General features: G+C 40.4%; 1 protein-coding gene across 1 annotated transcript; it reads right to left on the bottom strand.

Annotated features, from left to right (window-relative positions):
- Nucleotides 1–1,267: 1,267 nt before the first annotated feature.
- On the bottom strand, nt 1,268–3,486 carry LOC147462449 (lachrymatory-factor synthase-like). The gene is made up of 2 exons (XM_086526262.1): nt 2,631–3,486; nt 1,268–2,250 (listed from the first exon to the last, which is right to left on the bottom strand). Exons 1-2 carry the CDS (start codon nt 3,276–3,278, stop codon nt 2,233–2,235), a joined length of 666 nt encoding a protein of 221 aa, XP_086382388.1. The 5' UTR covers nt 3,279–3,486; the 3' UTR covers nt 1,268–2,232.
- Between the last annotated feature and the right edge of the window lie 19,330 nt (nt 3,487–22,816).

Consider the following 22,816-nt stretch of genomic DNA (forward strand, 5'->3'; position numbering starts at 1 on the left):
ACTTGTGAGACAACCCTTGTCGTGTTATGATATTCTATTTAGCAAAGTAATGCTCTATGGACCCTAACATCTTTGCTAGCATAGGTGAGGCATTTGAGAATGAGCCCTTATGCTTGTGCACCATTAAGAATGTTAGCTACATTACTTGTGAGATGGATCCCACCAAAACATGTTGAAAACTCATATGATGGGCATATCTTGGTGAAACACTGGTCCATTGGCCCCCATATAATTTTTTAGTAGGGCCTTGGATACCACCCCCATGTGGTATTGTTGGTTATAGAGAATTGTATTTATAGAAGCCCCAAATTAAAATAGTAAATTTATCCATAACATGTTGCATCCATACCGCATCTAATGACACGCTGGTACAAACTAAACATAATTGATGTGTACAGAGCAAGAGGATAATCCATTCTTGTCCAACAAAAGCCTACTAGTAAATAAATGCAAACCTATATTATAGCCATGAATGCATCATATATCATCAACAAGAACAAACCTATTAATGCTCATGAAACCTTAACAAAATCATGTACAACAATCTTCATGGCATGCATAAATAATGCCCTTTCAAACAATACATCGACATTCGAACAAAGACTCTACAATTATTTGGGAGTGCAAATGCAAAAGAAATAGCTCTTGCAATCCCCTGGTTCCCTTAGAAATCCATCTTCAAGCTAGCAAAGAAGAACATTAAACAGATCTATAAAAATCATGTAATTTCACTGATGTCGTTGTGCATGACATGAAACATGGACATGGAACCTTTGATAGTACTCTTGTATTAAAAAGTAAAAAGCCACTTTTGTGGCTTTGAGAGGCTTTTGCTATAAAAAATAAATCAACAGCTATTTAGATGTCTAAACAAAAACCCTCTCAAGGAAATACGCCTAACACATAGTATGAGCTTATAAAAAATGTAGAGAAAATAAATCAAGGGTTCAAGTTATGATTTGGTAGTCGATTATCCAATTCATCAATGATCATCGACCAAAACAGCTTCATCTAAGTATAAATTTGAAAGCAATGACTATTTCAAGTAGCCATGCTACTAGATTTCCTAAATTTTAAATAGATATTGGATTGATTTAACAACATTGAAAAAGAACCTTATAATTATTGTCTCACGACATGATCTAAAAATTCATGACCTACATAATGATGGTAATCTATTCAAACCTTGACAAGAATTTTGTGTCATAATTTTTTGGAATGAGATGATGGTAGTCTCCCCACTTGCTTTATGCGGTGGTATTTATGATGGCTCATCGAGTGGAGCTACTTTGGCTAGCTCTGTCTTTGCCTAAAACATATGAAACAAACTTTCCTATAATAGAGTATCAATTATTAGAAGGTGATACGTGATTTGCATTCACATAGCACTGCTATGAACTAAGTGAGAAAGCTCGAGATGTAAGATCTCTTTGAGAATGCTTGACTGCCCTTGCATGCTAGATGGTGATGTGTATGATCAGAGAACCAAAAAGTCTACGTGCTCTAATGACAAAAAAGAAACAATATGAGCCAACTGCATTAGCTCGGGTTATAAAGTACCTGGCCTTCAAACCAATGATCTTGAAGATGAGACCTTCTCCACTCCGTTGTGATGCCCTTGTAGGCATGTGTGCTAACATACACATAGTTGGATTTGCGAATTTTAAATTCTTTCAACACAATGCTTAAGTACAAATGCCAAAATGGAGAAATTTGATGTCAAGTTGATGGTTCCTTCATGAGCATGATGCTACCAACTAATGACACTATGTGACCGACTTTTCCATCAACTTCCATCAATGTGTTGCGACAAGTGTGTCACCTCTTTGTCAGATTTCAGCTCTGATAACACTGAGAAACACAGGAGCAAACAAGCCTTCTACACTAAGGTGGAAAGGCCAACCGACTCCTAGGAAAGGACTACTCCTAGGCCCCTGGCATCTAATACGCTGTTAAATTGTAGGACATGTGTCTTGACAAGTTGGGACAATATAAGAGAACATCTTGCCTTTTATGTCCTTGGTTGGGGTACGAGATAAGACCGAATTCTCTATTGCAAACAATTGATGTGTTCGAGGAGAATTTAATTTAATCGTTTTCTCTTGTAATGTGGCTTGAATAATGTATCTTCCTTTTCACCTGCATCAAGAAGAAAAAATCATGTATTTCATAGCTCACTTGTGGAGGGAGTTGCAAGAGTATTGTAGTCGATCCCCTCTCTACAATTTTTGTTTAAACATTCTTTGGAAGCTGTAAAAAAAAAAAAAAAATTAGAGACATGGATGAGACTTAATAAATTTAATAGTTGGAAATTCTATTAATTGATAATCCACTGTAGATATGATGGATTATCCACTCCTAGTTTAGTATTCTCGCACTAGCTTGCCGAATGTTCGAAAAGATTTTAGTATCAAAGGCATGTGTCATGAGGAAATTTGACCGAAAAGCTAGATAACAAAGTGCTTCTCTATAATTGAAAGAGTTCAATTGATGTTCCATATAACAGATAATGTGTGCACCTACAACATGTATATATCTAGAGACGAGTAAGGAACAATGTAATGGTACAATGCAAGCGTAGAAAAGAGAGAGAGAGAGAGAGAGAGATGGTATTAGGAGAGTGTGCATACTATGTGGCGGAGCTTTTGAACATTCCGACGAAAGAGTAAACGGAGGAGGTCGGAAAGACGGTCATTGGTAGTCAAGGGAACGGGGTCCAGGTCGGCGGTCCAGCGCAGCCTGCAGGATTTAGAGAGCGCAGTCGTCGAGTCGGTGGTTCCCTCAAGGACCTGGAAAGTGGCGGAGTAGCGTCGCAGGCCCAGGTTGCTATCCAACACCTCGTAGGAGAGTAGCATGCCTGCCTCGTCCAGCCGCGTCAGCCTCTCTCTGGACCAATTCTTGGCCACCGGTTGCGCAGCTTCAGATCCGGCGGCTCCGACCGCCGGCCCTGTTCCCTCAACCTTCAGCCCGCCGGCCGAGAAGTCGCTGCTCCCCGTGCATAACCTCACGCAACCGGCCACTCCCTCCTCGCCTTCTACCTTCTCGCACGTCTCCAACCCCGCCAGCCACACCTCCGCTCTGCAGAACTGGCTCACCACCGCCCACACCCTCTTTGCCGGCGCCGCCACTTCCTCTTCCGCCCACACCCGCCACTCGACCTCCTTCTTTCCACCTCCTTCCGTCTCCTCGTCTTCTGCAGACCTATCAGCTATTCCTACTTCGCAGCCCCTCTCCACCTCCATATGCATACTTGACAACGAGAGAACCTGTAAATACATACACGCACGCGCACCCACTCAGCCTCTGCTCCCACGTCCCGCCTTCAGCACATTAGGGTGACAAGCATACTCGAAGCGCTGGCGCCAGGTGGCGTCCTCTGCCTTTTGTAGCTTTTGAAAAGCGACGCGCTTGCTGGAAAGCCGAGCAAACTGTGCTGCTAGGTGTTCCCCTCTGGAGGCCTTGTCGAATAGAGGCACAAATCCCCTTTCTACAGAACATCACCAGTCCTGCCACAAATATCTCGTTCAGAGAACGCCTAGGTTCCCCTTTTCATGGGCCTATCTCACACGTGGATGACCTTTCATCTCAGACACTTGCAAATATCTGATATGCCGCTCCCGCTCAACCATCAAGTAAAATCTCACTGGGATGGAGTAAAACTTAGGCTGGTTACACATAGAGCGCCCAACTTCCAAGCTTCGGCGTGCTGGTGTGGATTCTAGATTCGATGCGCAACAAGAGAAATGCCCAAGAAAAGGGACAGCCAAGCTCCCCTATCCATCGATGGGCGGGGGTGGAGCTCACATCGCGACAGCAGCAAGACTTTGACGCAACCAATAGCATACGCACCAACTGTTGCAATATGCAGCTTTTATTTAATTCTTACTTGAAGTTGGGCAGGCAGGTGTGTGAAGCCCACCCGCTCACCCACCCAGTAGTGTGTAAACGCCCTTATGTACCCCCCAAGACTAATTGACACCCTTTTTCCCAATAAGGATCAAGGACTGGCATGTAAGCTCCATTCAGGGTTGTCCGATGGACACAAGGATTAATTTAAGATTTTACGGAATCTTATGGGCCTTGGAAAGACAAAAACACCACACGGGTGGGGCGCGAGGGTTCGGACCCACCACTTCGGACTTCCTAGCCCAATGCCTTACCACTAAGCTACTAGTCGCAAATTGAAAGGAGGTGCATAAATAAAATATATGAACAAAAGCTCAAATTTTGACGTTTCTGTGGATCACACAAGGATCACGTTTGGATAACATAGGGATCACACCGTGATCACACCGCATCTGTAGCTCACATGGCAGTCACTCTGTCATTAAATTAAAATCACATCGTGATCACATTATATGATGATCACGTTGTGATCACAATTGATCACATCAAAAATCCAACGGCGTAGATGGGCGATGTCGGTGCCTTTTGATAGTCACCGTTGATTCCAACTAGGGAAATCCCCCCCCCCCCAAAAAAAAAAAAGAAGAAGGCGTGGCCATTGATCCCCTCCTGCCCATGCCCGTGTGAAATAGTGAGGAGGCTCGCATGGCCAAGAGGCGAGGATAGAGAGAGTGTTTTGTAGCTCTGCCACCAAAATTGGCATAGTTACAACCTACCGATAATTTGCTAAATGCTCGCATTGGCAAGAGGCGGGGTAGAGAGAGTGCATGTTTTGTGACTTTGCTACCAAAATTAGCAGTTACAATTGCTGTGGATAAGTTATTGATTCCTCTCTTTTAGACATCGAAATTGCGACCGTTTGTTCCCTGTGTACAGTGCATCATTTTGCAAAAGGATGCATTCATTAAATATCCATGTATTAAAGCTTGCAAATAAACACTCATAATTATTGCACTAATTGATTATAATAATAAATTGATGTAGATATTCAAAACAAAACAAAATTAGACATTGACATAGTGTAGAGAGTCAGATTTTATGAGGCTCATTCCTCCTCGAAAGGACTTTTCCTGTATTATTATGCTAATTACAAAGTGCATGCAACAAGAAATGCTAGTTTGGTGAGCTCTGTGTTAATTACCATGCTCTGTGAAGGCTTAGAACTTCGCAAATAGAGTGATACATAGCTCTATTTTGTCCACTCTACACCTGCAATATTGGCCCCCCTCTCAAAGGCATCTGATTAAACAAATCGGATAATCCCGCAGAGAGGGAGAGAGGTCATATTCGAAAAATAAGTACATTAAGCGGTTTAAACGAGAAGCTTTTGAATTGAGAAAGCCAAGTTTGGCGCTATGTTAATTGCCAAGTAATCACAAGAACGAGAGAGAGAGAGAGAGAGAGAGAGAGAGAGAGAGAGAGAGAGAGAGAGAGAGAGAGAGAGAGAGCCAAGATGAGCCTAAGTATGCTTTGCACAACGACACATACTCTAAGAGAGAAAGAGGGCACCCAAATCAGCCCAAATATCTCTACAATCTGCTAAATTTTGCAAATACCTTGCATGACAAGCCGAGACCCCAGCTTTCTTCCCTTTCTAGGCCTTGTGTGAGTGATATACAGCTCCAATACAACCCATCCACTTATCATAAGCCCCATTTCCTATGGTGGCCTTCCCATGTAGCTCCCATACTACTCTCGAAGCTCCCAAAATACAAAAATGAAGGTTCAGAGTCATTATTAACCAGTTTTCAACCCAATTAAATTATAGAGATGTCTTAAATGGTTTCCACATCATAACCTATATTTCTTAAGCTTTTGATACCTTTATCTCTATTCTCTCATTTCACAAAATCTTTTTGGACATTTTTAGAGAAAATGTCCATATCTAACCTAAAATGTGCCATAAAGTGAACAAAAATGGCAAGAATAAGGCTAAAGTATTAGAAGATCCTTAGAACATTCAGTCGCTACTACAATTGGGTTTAGAGTTTTTGACGGAATTTTTCAGAAACAAAATAACTTAAAAATGACCCTCATACGGCATTTTTACCATATGAAAGGTCTCTATGAATGAGGGAATGAACATAAAAGTTTCAAAGCTCAATATCTATTATGTTGTAGGAGATCATGTTAATAACCCATCCTAATTTTATGGGTTCAAAATGGGCTTAAAATCACTCACGAACCTTGATTTTTGTGCGTTAAGAGCAGTACAAGAACTACACATGAATGCCACCATATGAAATGGGGCTTATGATAAGTGCATGGGCTTCATTTGAGTTGCAAATCACTCACACAAGGCCTGGAAAGGGAAGGGAAAAGACTAAAAGAGGGAGACAGTTGGGGTTCAGTGTCATAATAACTAATATCTAATTCTCCTAAATGACTTTCTCATGTTAAACTGATCATTTAATCTAGGGAAGTACCAGGGGAGAAAAAGCTAGAATATTGGTTAGGTTGGCAGACCGGTCACAATAGGGATCCAAAGGAGGGAAAATAGGGATCCAAAGGGGGTGCCATCTGCAAAAGAGCAATGTACAACAATGGGCTTCAAAGACCCTAAGGTTTAGCCCATTAAGACTTCCAAAATTCAAAGGTTATGCCATGAATGGTCAAACTTTAGGTAGATTGGATGCTTGTGGGAAGACTCAAAAGTCTTCCCACATCCCTATCCTTGAGGGGGCGAGCCCTTTGAGTAGGGGATGAGAGAGAAACACACATACACTCTAGGAAGGTCCCTTTACACAAAGGGAATAGGGGACACATGTCAGCTCCCTAGCCCAGTTGCCCCCAAGGTACATTCGAATCCTATTGGATGGCCATAGAGGTGGACCAATGAGAATTAGGCTAGAATAAATCAGTTTAATTCATTTAAAAACACTTGATAAAAGAACCAATAGAAATTAAGCTCTCTAGAAGACTATTGGACAGTCTCCCAAGGGGTCCAATGAGCATTCAGCATCCCAATGGCTTGCCTGATTCCTATTGGCCAAAAGACTAAGGGATCGCATTATTTGATTACCTAAAGCTCTCACAAAAGGGGAATGGGGGACACATGTCACAAGTCTATCACTTATTCTTCTTAATTATCATTGGTTAAGCTTTGTAGGGTCCAATGGGATGCCAGCATGAGTAAAAAGCAAGAGGGGTCGACCAAGAGAGAGAGGGGGCTGATTTTTTATGTGCTTCAAACAATTTCTGGCTACGGCTGAAAATGTCTCGAAATGTACTATGGGCACCCTCCATTCCGATCGAGGGGGGGATTATATGTCTCATGAATTCAATGCATTTCTGGCTAGTCATGGGATAAAACACCAATGTACAGTGCCTTATAGACCTCAGCAAAATGGTGTTGCTGAGAGGAAAAACAGGTCACTTACAGAAATGGCACGATGTATGGTCAAAAGTCAAGCTTTGCCGCATTCTTTTTGGCTTGAGGCCATCATGTGTTCCACTTATGTACTAAACAGGTGTCCTACGAAAGCTTTGCAGTCTATTACTCCATATGAAGCATGGCATGATAGAAAGCCTTCTATAAAGCACATGCGTGTTTTTGGCTGTTTGGCATATGCTTTGGTGCCACAAACACAACACAGAAAATTGAATGATAAGGATGTCAAATGTATTTTTGTTGGTTATAGTGTTGAAAGCAAAGGTTACAGGTTGTATCATCCGCAAACAAAACGTATTTTGGTTTCACGGGATGTAGTGTTTGTGGAAGATTCTGTTCAGCCCTTGCTGTCATGTACTAGAGACAGTAATGTAAGCTCACAGGACATTTATGACACTTTGTTGCCTCTTTTCAGTGGTGGAAATACAAATGTAAGTTCCAATGAGGCAAATATTGTACAGCCTATGGGGGTTTCTGAAAATGTTATAGATCAGCCTATTACTGATATTGCAGATGTACATGATGTACTTGATGAGGAAAGGGCTGAAAATGAGCAGGCTAGAGGTATGCCAAAATGGTTGGTGCACACTTTGCGTGACAATAAATTGGATGCACCTTTCTCTAGTCGTCCTCGTTCAGGCTCTCGCCATGCATCTTATGCATCAGATTGTTATGCTTTGGCTGTGTCTAGCTTACATGATGTTGAGGAGCCTCTGTCTTTTGATGAAGCACAGAATTCAGAAAATTGGATGGCTTGCATGCAATTAGAATACTATGCGCTTATAGAAAATGACACATGGACTTTATGTGATTTGCCTCCTGGCAAAAATGCCATTGGTACAAAGTGGGTTTACAAGTTGAAATGCAAGTCGGATGGTGAGATCGATCGCCATAAGGCTCGACTTGTTGCAAAGGGTTATGCACAGCAAAAAGGCATAGATTATGAAGAGACTTTTGCTCCCACTTGTCGTATGACTACTATGCATTTTCTATGTACATTGGCAGCTCATTTTGGTTGGGATGTACATCAATCAGACATTGTTACTGCTTTCTTGAATGGTGACATATTTGAGGAAGTTTATGTAACGCAACCTCGCGGTTTTTTCATAAAAGGACAAGAGGACAAAGTGTGCAGATGTAAAAAGGCTTTGTATGGGTTGAAGCAATCTCCTCGTGCTTGGTATGAGAAAGCTGACACTCATTTGGTCAAACGAGTCTTTTGTAACAGTCCAACAGAAAGCACATTGTATGTAAAGCGTGAGGGTGATGTACTTCTCATTGTGGTTCTTTATGTCGATGATTTGCTAATCACTGGACCAAATGACAGACATATTTCTGAATTTAAGGCTGATTTGAATGCCACTTTCAAGATGAAAGATTTGGGGTTTTTGCATCATTACTTGGGTATACAGTTTAAGCAGTGTGATGGTGGTATTGCCTTGTGTCAGAAAAGTTACATAGAGACATTGCTATGTAAGCCTGGACTTGAGGATTGCAAACCTATTGACACTCCCATGGAAACAGGTTTGAAGTTGAGTCTACATGATGCTGGCGATCCTGTTGATGTCACTCTTTATCAAACTGTTGTTGGCTGCCTCACTTATGTATGCAACACAAGGCCGGATATTCAGTTTGTAGTCTCACAGGTGAGCAGATTTATGCATGGTCCAGGGTCTAAGAAATGGAAATCTGTCAAGAGTATTTTCCACTACCTTAGTGGCACTTTACATCTTGGTTTGTTTTATCCCAAGGGGGGATCATTGCCGCCAGACTTACATGCTTTTTTGGACTCAGATTGGGCTGGTTGTTTTGACGCGCAAGTGTCCACAAGTGGTTTTTGTTTCATGCTTGGCAGTTCATGTATATCATGGTTGAGCAAGAAGCAACTTATTGTGGCCACTTCGAGTTGTGAGGCTGAGTACAGGGCAGTCTTCACAGCTACGATTGAGTGTGTATGGCGTAGACGCCTTATGGCTGATTTGGGTGTTGGACAAGACACTGACAACACTATCTATATTGACAGTCAGAGCGCATTGGAAGTTACGAGGAACCCAGTTTTTCATGCTCGCACAAAGCACATTGAGGTGCATTATCACTATGTCAGGGAGAGGCTCTCAGCAGGAGAGATCAGCTTGGCTTATGTGCCAACACAGGACAACCTTGTAGATCTTTTCACAAAGGCATTGTCTCGTGAGAAGCTTGAAGCTTTCCGCAAAGCTTTGGGCTTACTCACTTTTGTGGGTTGATCATGTCCTTAGAGAATGGAACTTCCCTTTACTCATGTGCCAGCTCTCGTTCATCGCATCACTCCAGGGGGGATTTGTTACCATATACATGTGGCAATGATGTATGTGAACACACTAGGACCGTCGGGGCATTTTTTCCCTCTTTAGGAGGTTTTTTCCCCCGTGCATTGTATATACGCCCATCACTCTAGGGCTATCTATCTTTCGGTTGCACACTAAGTAACACACTCTCTATTGTGTGCCTTGATCTTCCTTCGTCTTCTCCAAGCTGTGTGCGTTTCTCTGCAACCCTAATTCCAACAATAGAATGCTTGAAGAAACATTTTTATCCACAAAAGAGATCTCTCTCACACATCCAAAGTCCATGAATTCTCCATTCTACGCTTGTAAGTTTTATTTTGACATCAAAACATCAAATTCTCTTAGTTACAAACAGATGAAACCTTGAGATGGACTAACATCAAGAAACAAAAATTAATTATTGTTGACTAGAGTATCAGACATAGATCCCAATTGAATAAAAAAGAAGTCCCCAGAAAATAGGGTGCACTCTAACAATTTCCTTACAATAGGATGCACTCTAGTAATACATTAAAGTCCCCTTAGAGCAAGGTACACTTTATTAAAGTGTTCATCAAATTGACACATCTTTTCTCCAAGATAAATTTATATCATGTAATTATACAAATATTGAAAGATACCCATTACAAAAACGAATGAAACATCTTGTAGATTATTGTTAATCAATGCTTTTGCATCGCAAGTACACACCAAGGACATAATTTGTCTCAAAATCATAGTATCGATTCACAATTGTGTTGTACATATATTCTCTCTTGTCTCTTGCAAACAACCGTCCTACCAACCATGGCATCATTGTTTCTTGCAAGAAGCTTTGAAGTTGCCTAGATATTTGCCTCCACATCTTTGGAAATAGAAGATATGTCCCCGGCATGTTCCACATCACCTCTGTATGGAGTGTCATAAAAAATTAGGTTAATTTTTGCATCCAAATCCTCAAGCATCTTCCAAATATGACTCAAATTTTGTGATAAACCCTTCTTAATCCTAGCATGATGTTTGGATTCTGGCAATTCTTGTTACTCATAAGCATCTTGAACTTGATATGATTCTTAGGGAAGCAATTTTGTATGATGTGTTGCACTCTTGTTAAGTTATAGCAACTCCATATCCATAGCTCAAAGTATTCACTACAAAAATCCCAAAAAATCTCTACATCTGGTCGCACCACATGAGAAACTTCATCTTTATCCCCCACAAGTTGCATTTGTTGAGCCCAAGTTGGCATAGAATCTCCATGTTTTTTTTAATTGTCTTGAGAAGAAATCCCTCTAGATCCAAGATAAGTACTATTTTGATGTCCTTGCTGATAGCAAGTGGTAGGTGATAAGGAGGTGGTTGAAGCCTTGGAAAAGATATTGGATGAGGTTTTTTGGGTAGTTCAATAGTTTCCTTCAAATCGTTCATGCATATAGCTGCTCCATTTTCCTATAATGAATCTGAAATTAAAAAACAAGAAAATTTAATGTCGATGAAACAATAGAAGTGAGTTTTATATTGTATATCATATGGTAATATTAGATGGAAAAATCCATCTACCAATATACTCATTGCCATAAAGAAAGTCAAACTGGAAACCTAACCTTTTTTATGTTGCACTCTCTCTTAGTCTCAATATCATAAACTTCAACTAGATCTAAGTCAATTGGTAAGTACTACTTGTCAAAGGTGTGCTCGAAGTGCATAAGTTCTTAACCAATTCTCTATTGTAGAATGGGTGCTTAGGTAGCAAGTCTACCACTTTTCCAATATAAGATCCATTTGGATATGGAAAAGAAAACTCATAACCACTTGTGCAAGTGATCAAATAACGTTTAAATCTTGATTCTTGTAACAGAGGATTTTGATTAATGTCTACTCAATCTTAGCATCTATAGAATTAAGGTCCACCACTTGTCCAACCTAAGTATGGGACATTAATATAAGGTCCATGGCCCTATTCTCAATTATATAATGGGGATTTAGTCTCAAGATTCACAAATAATCTAAGCTAGGATTCATTAAACAATGATGAAAAAAACATCACCCATTATCCATGCTTGAGCCCATGTGAGTAAATCAGCTAGGATTTCAAGGTCCGCCACTTTTTTGCAAACTTATGATTATTTGTTGCATGGGGAAGTTGGTTTGAAGGACCGCTGCTTGTCCATGGTTGTAGCATGGAGAGAATCAAGGTGCACCAATTGTCCAAGCTAGGCTTACTTTTATCATGAAGAGAATCAATGAGCATCACTTGTCCAAGCTAGGCATAACCTATTGATACAATGGAACTCCTCTCGGTTTCCATTTATTGATAGGATAAGTGGTAGAGTTTGCTTCCATCCATGTGTCAATGGAGCCCAACTTAGATAGATAATGGACATTGAAATTGAACCCCCCATACTACAACATATCATAAGTTGAGCAAATGATAGAAAGAACACTATCCATTCCATAGAATAGCATAGTTGTGGGACCTTATATCAAGTGGTTTTCCTTATAGCTTGGACAAGTGGTGGACCTTTCTTCTTTCTATGCTTCAATTGGGTTTAACATGCACAAGTGGTGACTCTCACTTCTCTCCGCTCTCCAATAGAACCTAGCTTGACAAGTGCTAGACTTTGAAACCGACCTCTTCATGATACAAGATAGAGTGGATTACTACAAAAGTAATGGACCTTGTAGAGTGGTTATTTAAAAACTAGTTGAGATAAATGGTGGATTTTTGCTTCTCTCTATGTTTCAATGAAGCTTTTTTGGATAGGTGGTTGACCTTTCTCCTCTCTATGATTCAATGGAAACAAGATACAATAACTCATAGACCATTCTCCTCCCTATGATCTGGAGACAAGATTCAATAAGTGGGGAACCTTATATATTAGTCGCTTAGCCATTCTATTAGACATTATAGTTTGAAAAAGTGGTGTATCTGTTAAGTATGGAGCTTGATTTACCCTTCTAATTTTCTGTGGTAAAAGCGCACATTTGTAAGGCCCCCATTATGAGAAGAAGCCATCGTGCGTGAAGGAAAATCACTCACCGGAAACCAAAATTTTCACGGACAAGAATCAGGGGCAACATTAAAGGCCTCGGGGGCGGAGACCCCCGAGACTTTTTTTTTCGCCGGAATATTATGGCCGGACGGCAACCGGAAAGTGGTCGGAAAACAACCGGTCGGTTGGCCGGTGCCCGGTAGTCAATGGCCGATGGCCGGTGGTCGGAAGTCAATGGCCGGTGGCCGAATTCAAAAGCGGACTTGTCTTCTCAAGGGCAGCCACACATGGGCGGATTGGAGGGTCCGATTTGGACTTATTCGCACAAGGGCGGCTACATATGGCTGTCTCTCATAAGAGAGGGCAGCCCTTTTGGCCTATAAAAGGAGGCCATTTCTACACACATTTCATAGTGTGAAGTTGATGCAACAAGGTGAGTGTGAGGTGGTGAGAGTGAAGCAAGGCGGGAGCTCCATTAAGTGTATAATACCTTTGTAAACTACTTCTTGTTTTGAAGTACTAAAGCCATTGAGTGGCTGCTTTCCCGTGGACGTAGCCCACATTGGGTGAACCACGTATATTGTGTGTACTCTCTCTCTCTCTCTCTCTCTCTCTCTACTTTACTCTATAATCTCATGTATATAAATCTGTCTCTTTCCATTAAGTAATCTACTAAATTATCTATTTAGCTACGTCTTATTTCCTAACAACTGGTATCAGAGCAAGGTTTGCTCGTAGCTAAATTATCTCAAGGAAAGGATTCCTTGAATTGAGTTGGAGTTATGGCGGAGGAAGGGAATCTCAAGATTGAGAAGTTCAACGGCAAAAACTACCAACATTGGAAGATGCAGATTGAAGACTATCTCTACCAGAAGGACCTCTATTTGCCACTAGGCGGTCTTGTGAAGAAGCCCGCAACAATGGCAGATGAAGCATGGATTGTCCTTGATCGAAAGGCACTGGGAACAATCCGGTTAAGCTTGGCGTCAACGGTGGCCTTCAATGTTTCGGAGATGAAGACCACGGAGGACTTGATGAAGTCACTTGACGACTTCTACGAGAAAGCATCGGCATCCAATAAGGTATTTCTTATGAAGCGCTTGTTCAATCTAAAGATGGCAGAGAATGGTTCAGTTGCAGAACACCTAAATGACTTTAACACAAACATAAGTCAACTTCGATCAGTGAAAATCAATTTCGATGACGAAGTGCGAGCTCTCCTTATACTATCATCTCTACCAGATAGTTGGGACAGCCTTGTGATGGCTGTAAGTAATTCTATCTCTGGCACAAATACTCTTAAGTTTGATGATGTTGTGGGTGTTCTCCTAAGTGAGGAAATGCGAAGGAGAAGCACAGGAGAATCATCAAGTGCTGCACTATCACTGGAAACAAGAGGAAGGCTTAAGGAGAGGTTCAAAAACCAAAAGGGTCGTGATCGCTCAAGGCGGAGCAAGTCACGCACAAAGTCAGTTCTTGAATGTTGGAACTGCGGCAAGAAGGGCCACGTCAAGAAGGATTGCTGGTCCAAGAAGAAGAAGGAGACAGAGTCTCAAGACAACAAGCCAACATCGGAGGCCAATGTGGTAGGTAAAGTAGAGCAAGATGCTCTAATTCTCTCATTAGACAATGTGTCTAATTCTTGGATAGTAGATTCCGGGGCTTCATTCCATGCGACACCACACAAGCAACATTTCCAAGACTACACCAAAGGTAATTTTGGGTATGTATACTTGGGAGATGATAAAGCTTGTGAGATTGTCGGCAAAGGTACAGTTTCTGTCAAAACTGCTAACGGAAATGAATGGAAGCTTAAAGATGTTAGGCATGTTCCTTCTCTTCGCAAAAATTTGATCTCTACACGACAATTGGACGATGAAGGTCACAACATTGCATTCGGAAACAAACGGTGGAAGATCTCAAAGGGATCTTTGGTGGTTGCCAAGGGTGAAAAAGTCGGTACACTTTACTTGTGTACTGTTAGCATGCAACCTTCAGCTTGTGCAGCAACTACAGAAGTTGACAGTGCGGTGTGGCACTACCGACTTGGGCATATGAGTGCCAAAGGAATGCAAATCCTTCAAACAAAGAAGCTTCTACCAGGTTTGAAAGAAGTGGACTTAGAGTTCTGTGAAGATTGTGTTTATGGTAAACAAAAGAGGGTAAAGATTCAAAATTCGGGAAATGAAAAAACAAATAAAAAACTTCAGTTGGTTCATTCTGATGTTTGGGGTCCTGCAAGTACACCATCACTTGGTGGCTCATTATACTATGTAACATTCATACACGATGCGACTAGAAAAACATGGGTTTATGTCATGAAGAATAAATCTGATGTATTTTCCATATTTCAAAGGTGGAAAGCCTTTGTGGAGAATGAAACAGGTACCAAGGTTAAATGCCTCAGATCCGACATGGAGGCGAATATTGCAGCCAAGCTTTTGAAAGCTTTTGTGCAATGGCATTCGGAGGCAAAGGACAACCCCAAGGACACCTCAACAAAATGGGATTTCGAAAAGGATGAACAGGACAATCATGGAACGAGCACGAAGCATGCGGCTACATGCAGGCCTATCGCTTGAGCTTTGGGCGAAATCTGTAAGTACGTCTGTATACTTAATCAATCGGTCACCCTCAACGGCATTGGATGGGGGAGTTCCAGAAGAGGCATGGACAGGTAAACCGGTGAATTATGCATTTCTCAAAGTGTTTGGGTGTGAGGCTTTCATGCACATAGATAGAAACCTAAGAACAAAGTTAGATGCAAAGTCCAAAAAGTGTTTCTTCATTGGCTATGGAGAAGGAGACTTTGGGTATCGCCTATGGAATCCTGAAGATGGTAAAATCTTAAGGAGTAGGGATGTAATTTTTAACGAAAAAAATATGTACAAAGATTACTTGGAAAGAAAACAAACAAAAGAAACAGGTGATGAGTACATGGAGCTTGAGGACGGTGAAGACTCAAGGACTGCAAACGGGGACAATGTGCAACAACGTCAACCAAATGAGGAGCCTCAACCTATTCCCCGAAGATCTACAAGAGCAAGTAGACCTCCAGAAAGGTTTGTTCCTTCCTTCAACCATCTCTTGATCTCAGATTCTGGAGAGCCGGAATCATATGAAGAAGCTATGCAACATGAATCCAAAGAAGAATGGACGAAGAGCATGCAAGTGGAGATGGACTCACTACATCGCAACCAAACATGAGAGTTGGTTGAGTTGCCTAAAGGTAAGCGGGCACTTCAAAACAAATGGGTGTACAAGCTAAAGGAAGAAGAAGGTGGGAAGAAAAGGTACAAGTCTAGGCTTGTGGTAAAAGGTTTTTCTCAAAAGAAAGGTATTGACTTCAATGAAATATTTTCTTCTGTTGTAAAAACGAACTCAATTAGGCTTGTCTTAAGCCTTGTGGCTGCTCATGATCTAAATCTCGAGCAAATGGATGTAAATACGGCATTTCCTCACGGTGACTTAGAGGAGGAAATCTACATGCTTCAACCAAAGGGGTATGAAGTAAAAGGTAAGGAGAAAATGGTTTGCAGATTAAAGAAGAGCTTGTATGGTTTAAAGCAAGCATCAAGACAATGGTACTTGAAGTTTGATCGATGGATGTTGGATCATGGATTCACAAGATGCAACTCAGATCACTGCGTCTACACGGAGAATTTGGGAGATGGGAAATTCATCATCCTAATGTTGTATGTTGATGACATGTTGATTGCAAGTGCTAACATGCAGGACATCAAAGACCTAAAAGAGGAGCTGTCCAAATCTTTTTCAATGAAAGATTTAGGTGCTGCAAAGAGGATACTTGGTATGAAAATATCAAGGGACAGGACGAAGAAGACAATAAAGCTATCTCAAGAAGATTACATCAAGAAGGTACTAGAAAGGTTTGCAATGCAAAATGCAAAACCAGTTTCTACACCTTTGGCTGGTCATTTTAAACTAACGAAGGATATGTGTCCAAAGACACAAGAGGAGATAGCCTATATGTCTAAAGTTTCATATGTTACAGCGGTAGGTTCTCTAATGTATGCTATGGTCTGGACAAGGCCAGACATTGCACATGCAGTGGGAGTTGTGAGTAGGTTCATGGACAACCCAGGTAAAGAGCATTGGCAAGCTGTGAAGTGGATACTTAGGTATCTAAAAGGGACAACAACAAATGCTTTGTATTTTGGAGGAACTGATATTTTTCTAGAAGGGTATGCTGATGCAGATATGGCAGGTGACAAAGATACTCGAAGGAGCACTACTGGCTATGTGTTCACGGTTGGAGGCACAGCAGTAAGCTGGGCTTCAAAGCTGTAGAAAGTGGTTTCACTTTCTACCACGGAAGCAGAGTATGTAGCAATGACGGAGGCAAGCAAAGAAATTCTGTGGCTTCACAGATTCTTAGAAGAGCTTGGATTCAAACAAGACAATTGTGTCTTGTACAGTGATAGCCAAAGCGCTATCCATCTTGCGAAGAACTCAGCCTTTCATTCAAGGACAAAGCACATTGAGGTGAGATATCACTTCATACGCACTCTTTTGGAAGAGGGACAGCTAAAGCTAGGAAAGGTACATACAAGTGAAAATCCTGCAGACATGTTTACAAAGGTGGTCAACAAGGAGAAGTTGAGCTTTTGCTCATCTTCAATCGGCATTCAAGGATAAGAAGCCAGAATGGAAAGCAGTCACAGGTTTGGTTTGGAGATCAGTCTCCAAGTGGGAGATTGTTAAGTATGGAGCCCGATTTACCCTTGTAATTTTATGTGGTAAAAGTGCACATTTGTAAGGCCCCCATTATGAGGAGAAGCCATCGTGCGTGAAGGAAAATCACTCACCAGAAACCAAAATTTTCACGGACAAGAATCAGGGGCAACTTTAAAGGCCTCGAGGGCGGAGGTCCCCGAGACTTTTTTTTTCGCCGGAATATTATGGCCGGACGGCGGCTGGAAAGTGGTCGGAAAACAACCAGTCGGTTGGCCGGTGGCCGGTAGTCAATGGCCGATGGCCGGTGGTCGGAAGTCAATGGCCGGTGGCCGGTGGCCGAATTCAAAAGCGGACTTGTCTTCTCAAGGGTGGCCACACATGGGCGGATTGGAGGGTCCGATTTGGACTTATTCGCACAAGGGCGGCTACATATGGTCTTCTCTCATAACAGAGGGCATCCCTTTTGGCCTATAAAAGGAGGCCATTTCTACACACATTTCATAGTGTGAAGTTGATGCAACAAGGTGAGTGTGAGGTGGTGAGAGTGAAGCAAGGCGGGAGCTCCATCAAGGGTATAATCCCTTTGTAAACTACTTCTTGTTTTGAAGTACTAAATCCATTGAGTGGCTGCTTTCCCGTGGACGTAGCCCACATTGGGTGAACCACGTATATCGTGTGTACTCTCTCTCTCTCTCTCTCTCTCTCTCTCTCTCTCTCTCTCTCTCTCTCTCTCTCTCTCTCTCTCTCTCTCTCTCTCTCTCACTCACTCTCTCTCTCTCTCTCTCTCTCTCTCTCTCTCTCTCTAATCTCGTGTATATAAATCTGTCTCTCTCCATTAAGTAATCTACTAAATTATCTATTTAGCTATGTCTTATTTCCTAACAGTATCTTGTAATCATTCATAGCAAAAAATCTTGGATAAGTGGTGGAATTTACAGTCTATGTGTTTTAAGGAAGCATACCTTGGACAAATGGTGGACCTTACTTCTCTTCAAGCTTGGAGAAGTTATGGAATTTACTCTCTGTGTGTTTTAAGGAAGCATAGCTTGGACAAGTGGTGGACCTTGCTTATCTTCAAGCATCAATGGACTAGGCTTTGGGTAGGTGTTGAGCCTACCCAAACATAATGAGAAGAAGCACTCACTAATCATCCAAGTTAGTCTATAAGTAGGTATCTAATGTGTTAGCCTACAGGACCTTTGGATATTAGCTTCCATTTCTACAAATAAATTATCTAAGGAGAAAACCCAAGTGTTGTTTTGAAGGCTTTTCACTTGTCTAATCTAATCTCTAACTCAATCATAAATTTTTGAAGGTCCACCACTTGTCTAATCTAGGCTCCAAAAGAGTTTATATTGGTTTATGATAGATTCTAACTTTCTCGATGGAGAGGTCTGCTCCAAGCTCCACCACTTGTCCAAGCTAACTCTATTGAAACATGGTATAAACGAAAGCTCCACCATGTGTCCAAGCTAGGCAACATTGAAACATGGTAAACCATTTGTCTAAGCTAGGATCCCTTGAAACATTAGCATAAGAAAAACTCCACCACTTGTTGAAGCTAGGGAAAACCATAAATGATATTGTTTCTCACCAATTGAGAGACCCTTAATGTGTTTGTACATGGAGAACTTTATTACAAGGCCCACTACTTGTCCAAGCTACAATAATATGTCTCATCATTTGGAAAATCCATGGTATGATGTACATGGGGGGTTTTGTTCCAAGATCCACCACTCGTCCAAGCTAGTTCTATTGAAATATAAGGTAGAAGCAAGCTCCACCATGTGTCCAAGCTAGGATCCATTGGAACTTGGAAACCACTTGTCCAATTGAGGCTACCTTGAAACATGAAGTTAGTCTACATAAATAATGTGTGGTTATTATCCAAAGGGCCACCACTTTCTCAACCTTTAGAGATGCAAGATGTACTATATGTATAAACTAGGCATGAAAAAATACCAGAAGATCCACCATTTGTGTAGCCTATTTTCTTTAGTAGCAAGCTCCACCATGTGTCCAAGGTAGACTCCATTCGTACATGGAAATTCACTTGTCCAAGCTAGGCTCCCTTTAAACATGTAGAGAAACAAATCTCCACCACTTGTCTAAGCTAGGGATGACATGTTCAACCTGTAAGTTTATATCTTGAACAATATTGTTTCTTACAAATGGTGGACCTTACTTCTCTTCAAGCTTGAAGAAGTTATGGAATATACTCTCTATGTGTTTTAAGGAAGCATAGCTTGGACAAGTGGTGGACCTTGCTTCTCTTCAAGCATCAATGGACTAGGGTTTGGGTAGGTGGTGAATCTACCCAAACTTAATGACAAGAAGCACTTATTAATCATCCAAGTTAGGCTATATAAGTAGGTATCTAATGTGTTAGCCTACACGGCCTTTGGATATTAGCTTCCATTTGTACAAATAAATGATCTAAGTAGGAAACTCAAGTGTTGACTTGAAGGCTTTTCACTTGTCTAAGCTAATCTTTAACTCAATCATAAATTTTGAATGTCCACCACTTATCTAATCTAGGCTCCAAAAGGGTCTTAATTGTTTTATGATAGATTCTAACTTTCTCGATGGAGTAGACCTATAGAAAAATGAGACAATCAATGAATTAATCAAAGAAAAACTACATGAATCTTTGACTTTTTTCCCAAACTAAATAAGTACAATCTAAAACAATCTTATTTTACCAAAACTTCAAATTATAATTGAAATGTTTACAAGACAAAAAAAAAGGCGATCTTAAGAAGAAGCATAATTTTCATTTTCATATGCAGTGTTACAAACTGAGAAAACATCTCTCAAGAAATTGGTAAACAAAATCTAGGTGTTTGCTTTGTTAATTTGAGAAAACATATCAAAATTTGTATCGATTGAGCTCCATCAAGATTTACCCTCTGTGAGAACCTGCAAGTAGGAATGAAAAGAAAGATTGATCAGATACCATGGATATGAATGTTCAATCTAGCATGTGTATCAAGGTTTAAGACATTTCAATAGTATCTTAGGGAATTTTTTTATCCAACTTTAGAAGATTGTTCTCAGCTTTCACCTTATTTATATACACCTTTGTAGTGGTTGCCTTCAATGGTCCTTTTGTGCTACAACCCAATTGCTTAGCTAAAGAGATCAATTGTGGTGCCTTCATGATTTCAATGGGTGTACCTTCCTTTGCCAATATTTCTTGTATTTGGGCTCTTGTTATCTCGTGGCTTGTGTAACTTGCTCGGTACAATTTTTCCTGAAGGGTAGTTTCACCTTTGCCATATATTTTGCAGGTGGTATTCTTCTTATAAAGAACACCTTAGTTGACCAGGCATCATTTTTATTCTTCCAATACTCTATGATTTCTTTGTATTCACTGTTATTTGTTACTTCAGGTTGTCCATAATTATTAGAAGCAATCAAATCACGCACATCCCTTCTCTCATCAAGCTGAAGCAAGTAGGGAAGTACCTCCCCCAAGAGAACATTGTCAAAATCATTTTTTCACCATCAAATTGTGGTGGAAAAATGCAATTTTTTGCAGGTGAAATACATCCCTTGTAACGAGAGTCGTCAATAAGCACTGTTCTTTGTGGATCACATTCAAACCCCATGGCATTTCCTCAACATTTGGATTGTCAAGTCTAAATAATTTTTGTCTTTGAGCGGTGTAGCAACCTTCTTGATACCAGACTGCAAAGAAAGGTAATGTATCCCCAGCTGAGTTGTTTAGTGCTCTAATAATTTGAAGCACATTGTCCCTAGTAGCTGTTGACTAGATTGCAACATTAAAATTCTCTAATATAGTCGTCAAGAATTGTATGCAACCTGGCCTAAGTATAGTATATCTTTTTGAATCTATCTGCATTGACTTGTGGTTGAGGATGGCTGAGGGGAACGCTTCAATAATAGACCATTTAAATCCAATATAATTGTAAGCATTTCTCATCATTTATACTAGATAACGTAGCAACAATTAAAAATGGCTGAGGAGTAGATGTTTTTGCCTCTTTTGAAGTAGGTTGGATTATTGGAGCACTGATTTCTTGGTCCACATTACTGCAAGCTTGCTTAAGCTGCACATCACTAGACTCCGGTATAGAAATATCATCCGTCTTGGTCACTTCAAAAATGAGAGAATCAATAGATTTTATGATTGTTGATTGATTCATAGGGGCTTTGTCAATCCCAATCTTTGAATCTAAGAAATCACACATAACATTGGTTTCTCAAAAATCACTCGAATTTAATTCACCATTTTAACATGTAGAGCTCCAAGTAACAAATTTATTCAAGGTAAAATCAATATTAGAATCCTTGCAACCATTGTTAACATTGGTACACAAGGCACCACTTGTCTAAACTAAAATCTATTGTGGCAAAATTTTCCAATCTACACTCTATTAAATGTTAGTACTTAAGTGAATACTACAAGCCAAAACATGTTCAAGAACACACGGGCACAAGTTCCACCACATGTCCAATCTAGGCTACAAGAAAAACCTGTTCAAGAACACACAGGTACAAGGTCCACCACATGTCCAATCTAAGCTACCAAAAAAAAATGGATCTTTGGCTTAGATTTGGATTCAAGGGTCACAACTTGTTTAAGCTAGCTAGCTTCAAACTACACCAAAATGTTGCAAATATGTTCTTCATATTCAAGGTAAAATTTATCAAAAGAAAAAAGTAATATTGGAGCCCCTACCACTTTTCCAACCTAGGTGATTATTAAATTTTGATAGGTTTTCTAAAAATCTTGAGTAGAGTCAAGATTCTATGTTCAAGGTAATCAAATAGCTTAGAAAACACATAAAGCATAAGAGCACTCTAGATTCTAGCTAAACATAAAGTAAAAAACAATCATATACACTTAAGTGTTGAGATTCTATCAATAAATAAAAAAATTAGATGTATTTAAGATTTCCATCCGCATAGAATACTTGAAAATATCAACTAAAATAATAGTCAGCAAACAACTCTTCTCTTGCTGCAACACGACAAATACTCTCAAGACACACATAGTCGCTACTCTTCTGATTTGATGTGCGAAGATGTGTATTTGTGCCAAGGTGGAAAATTTGGATTAAATGTATAGCGTACATTTGGTTGGACACTTGTACCATGAGAACTATTTATATAGCCCGACACGTGTACATTTCCTTCTTCTACACAACCAAGAATGTATGCTTGATCTTCCTCTTCTTCTACATTTGGATCTTGTAGAAGAAAACATTTAGAGTCTCTAAGAATTATTTTGCATATCCTTTTCCACTCTTGAAATCTATACTTATGCCCTCCATAGTTTAGAATAACCACACCACTTTCAAGGGCAGTATGCACAAATAGCCCAAAACCAGCTCCTTGAATACATGAAAGTCGCACTTCAAAAGCCACCCATTAATATAAAAAAGTACATTCTTGGGAATAGGAAAAGTTGGTTTCCCAAAAGGATATTCATATTAATCATAGCATGAAATACACCTCATTTTTATCTCATTTAACTCCTTTGTATCTGCAAAAAA

The sequence above is a fragment of the Adiantum capillus-veneris genome, chromosome 2, assembly GCF_014529385.1.
Source record: "Adiantum capillus-veneris isolate H3 chromosome 2, ASM1452938v2, whole genome shotgun sequence".
Lineage (NCBI taxonomy): Eukaryota > Viridiplantae > Streptophyta > Polypodiopsida > Polypodiales > Pteridaceae > Adiantum > Adiantum capillus-veneris.

Bases quoted from the DNA above. Each gene is read 5' to 3' on its own strand.
- LOC147462449 (XM_086526262.1), bottom strand. From the start codon at position 3,278: ATGTATTTACAGGTTCTCTCGTTGTCAAGTATGCATATGGAGGTGGAG.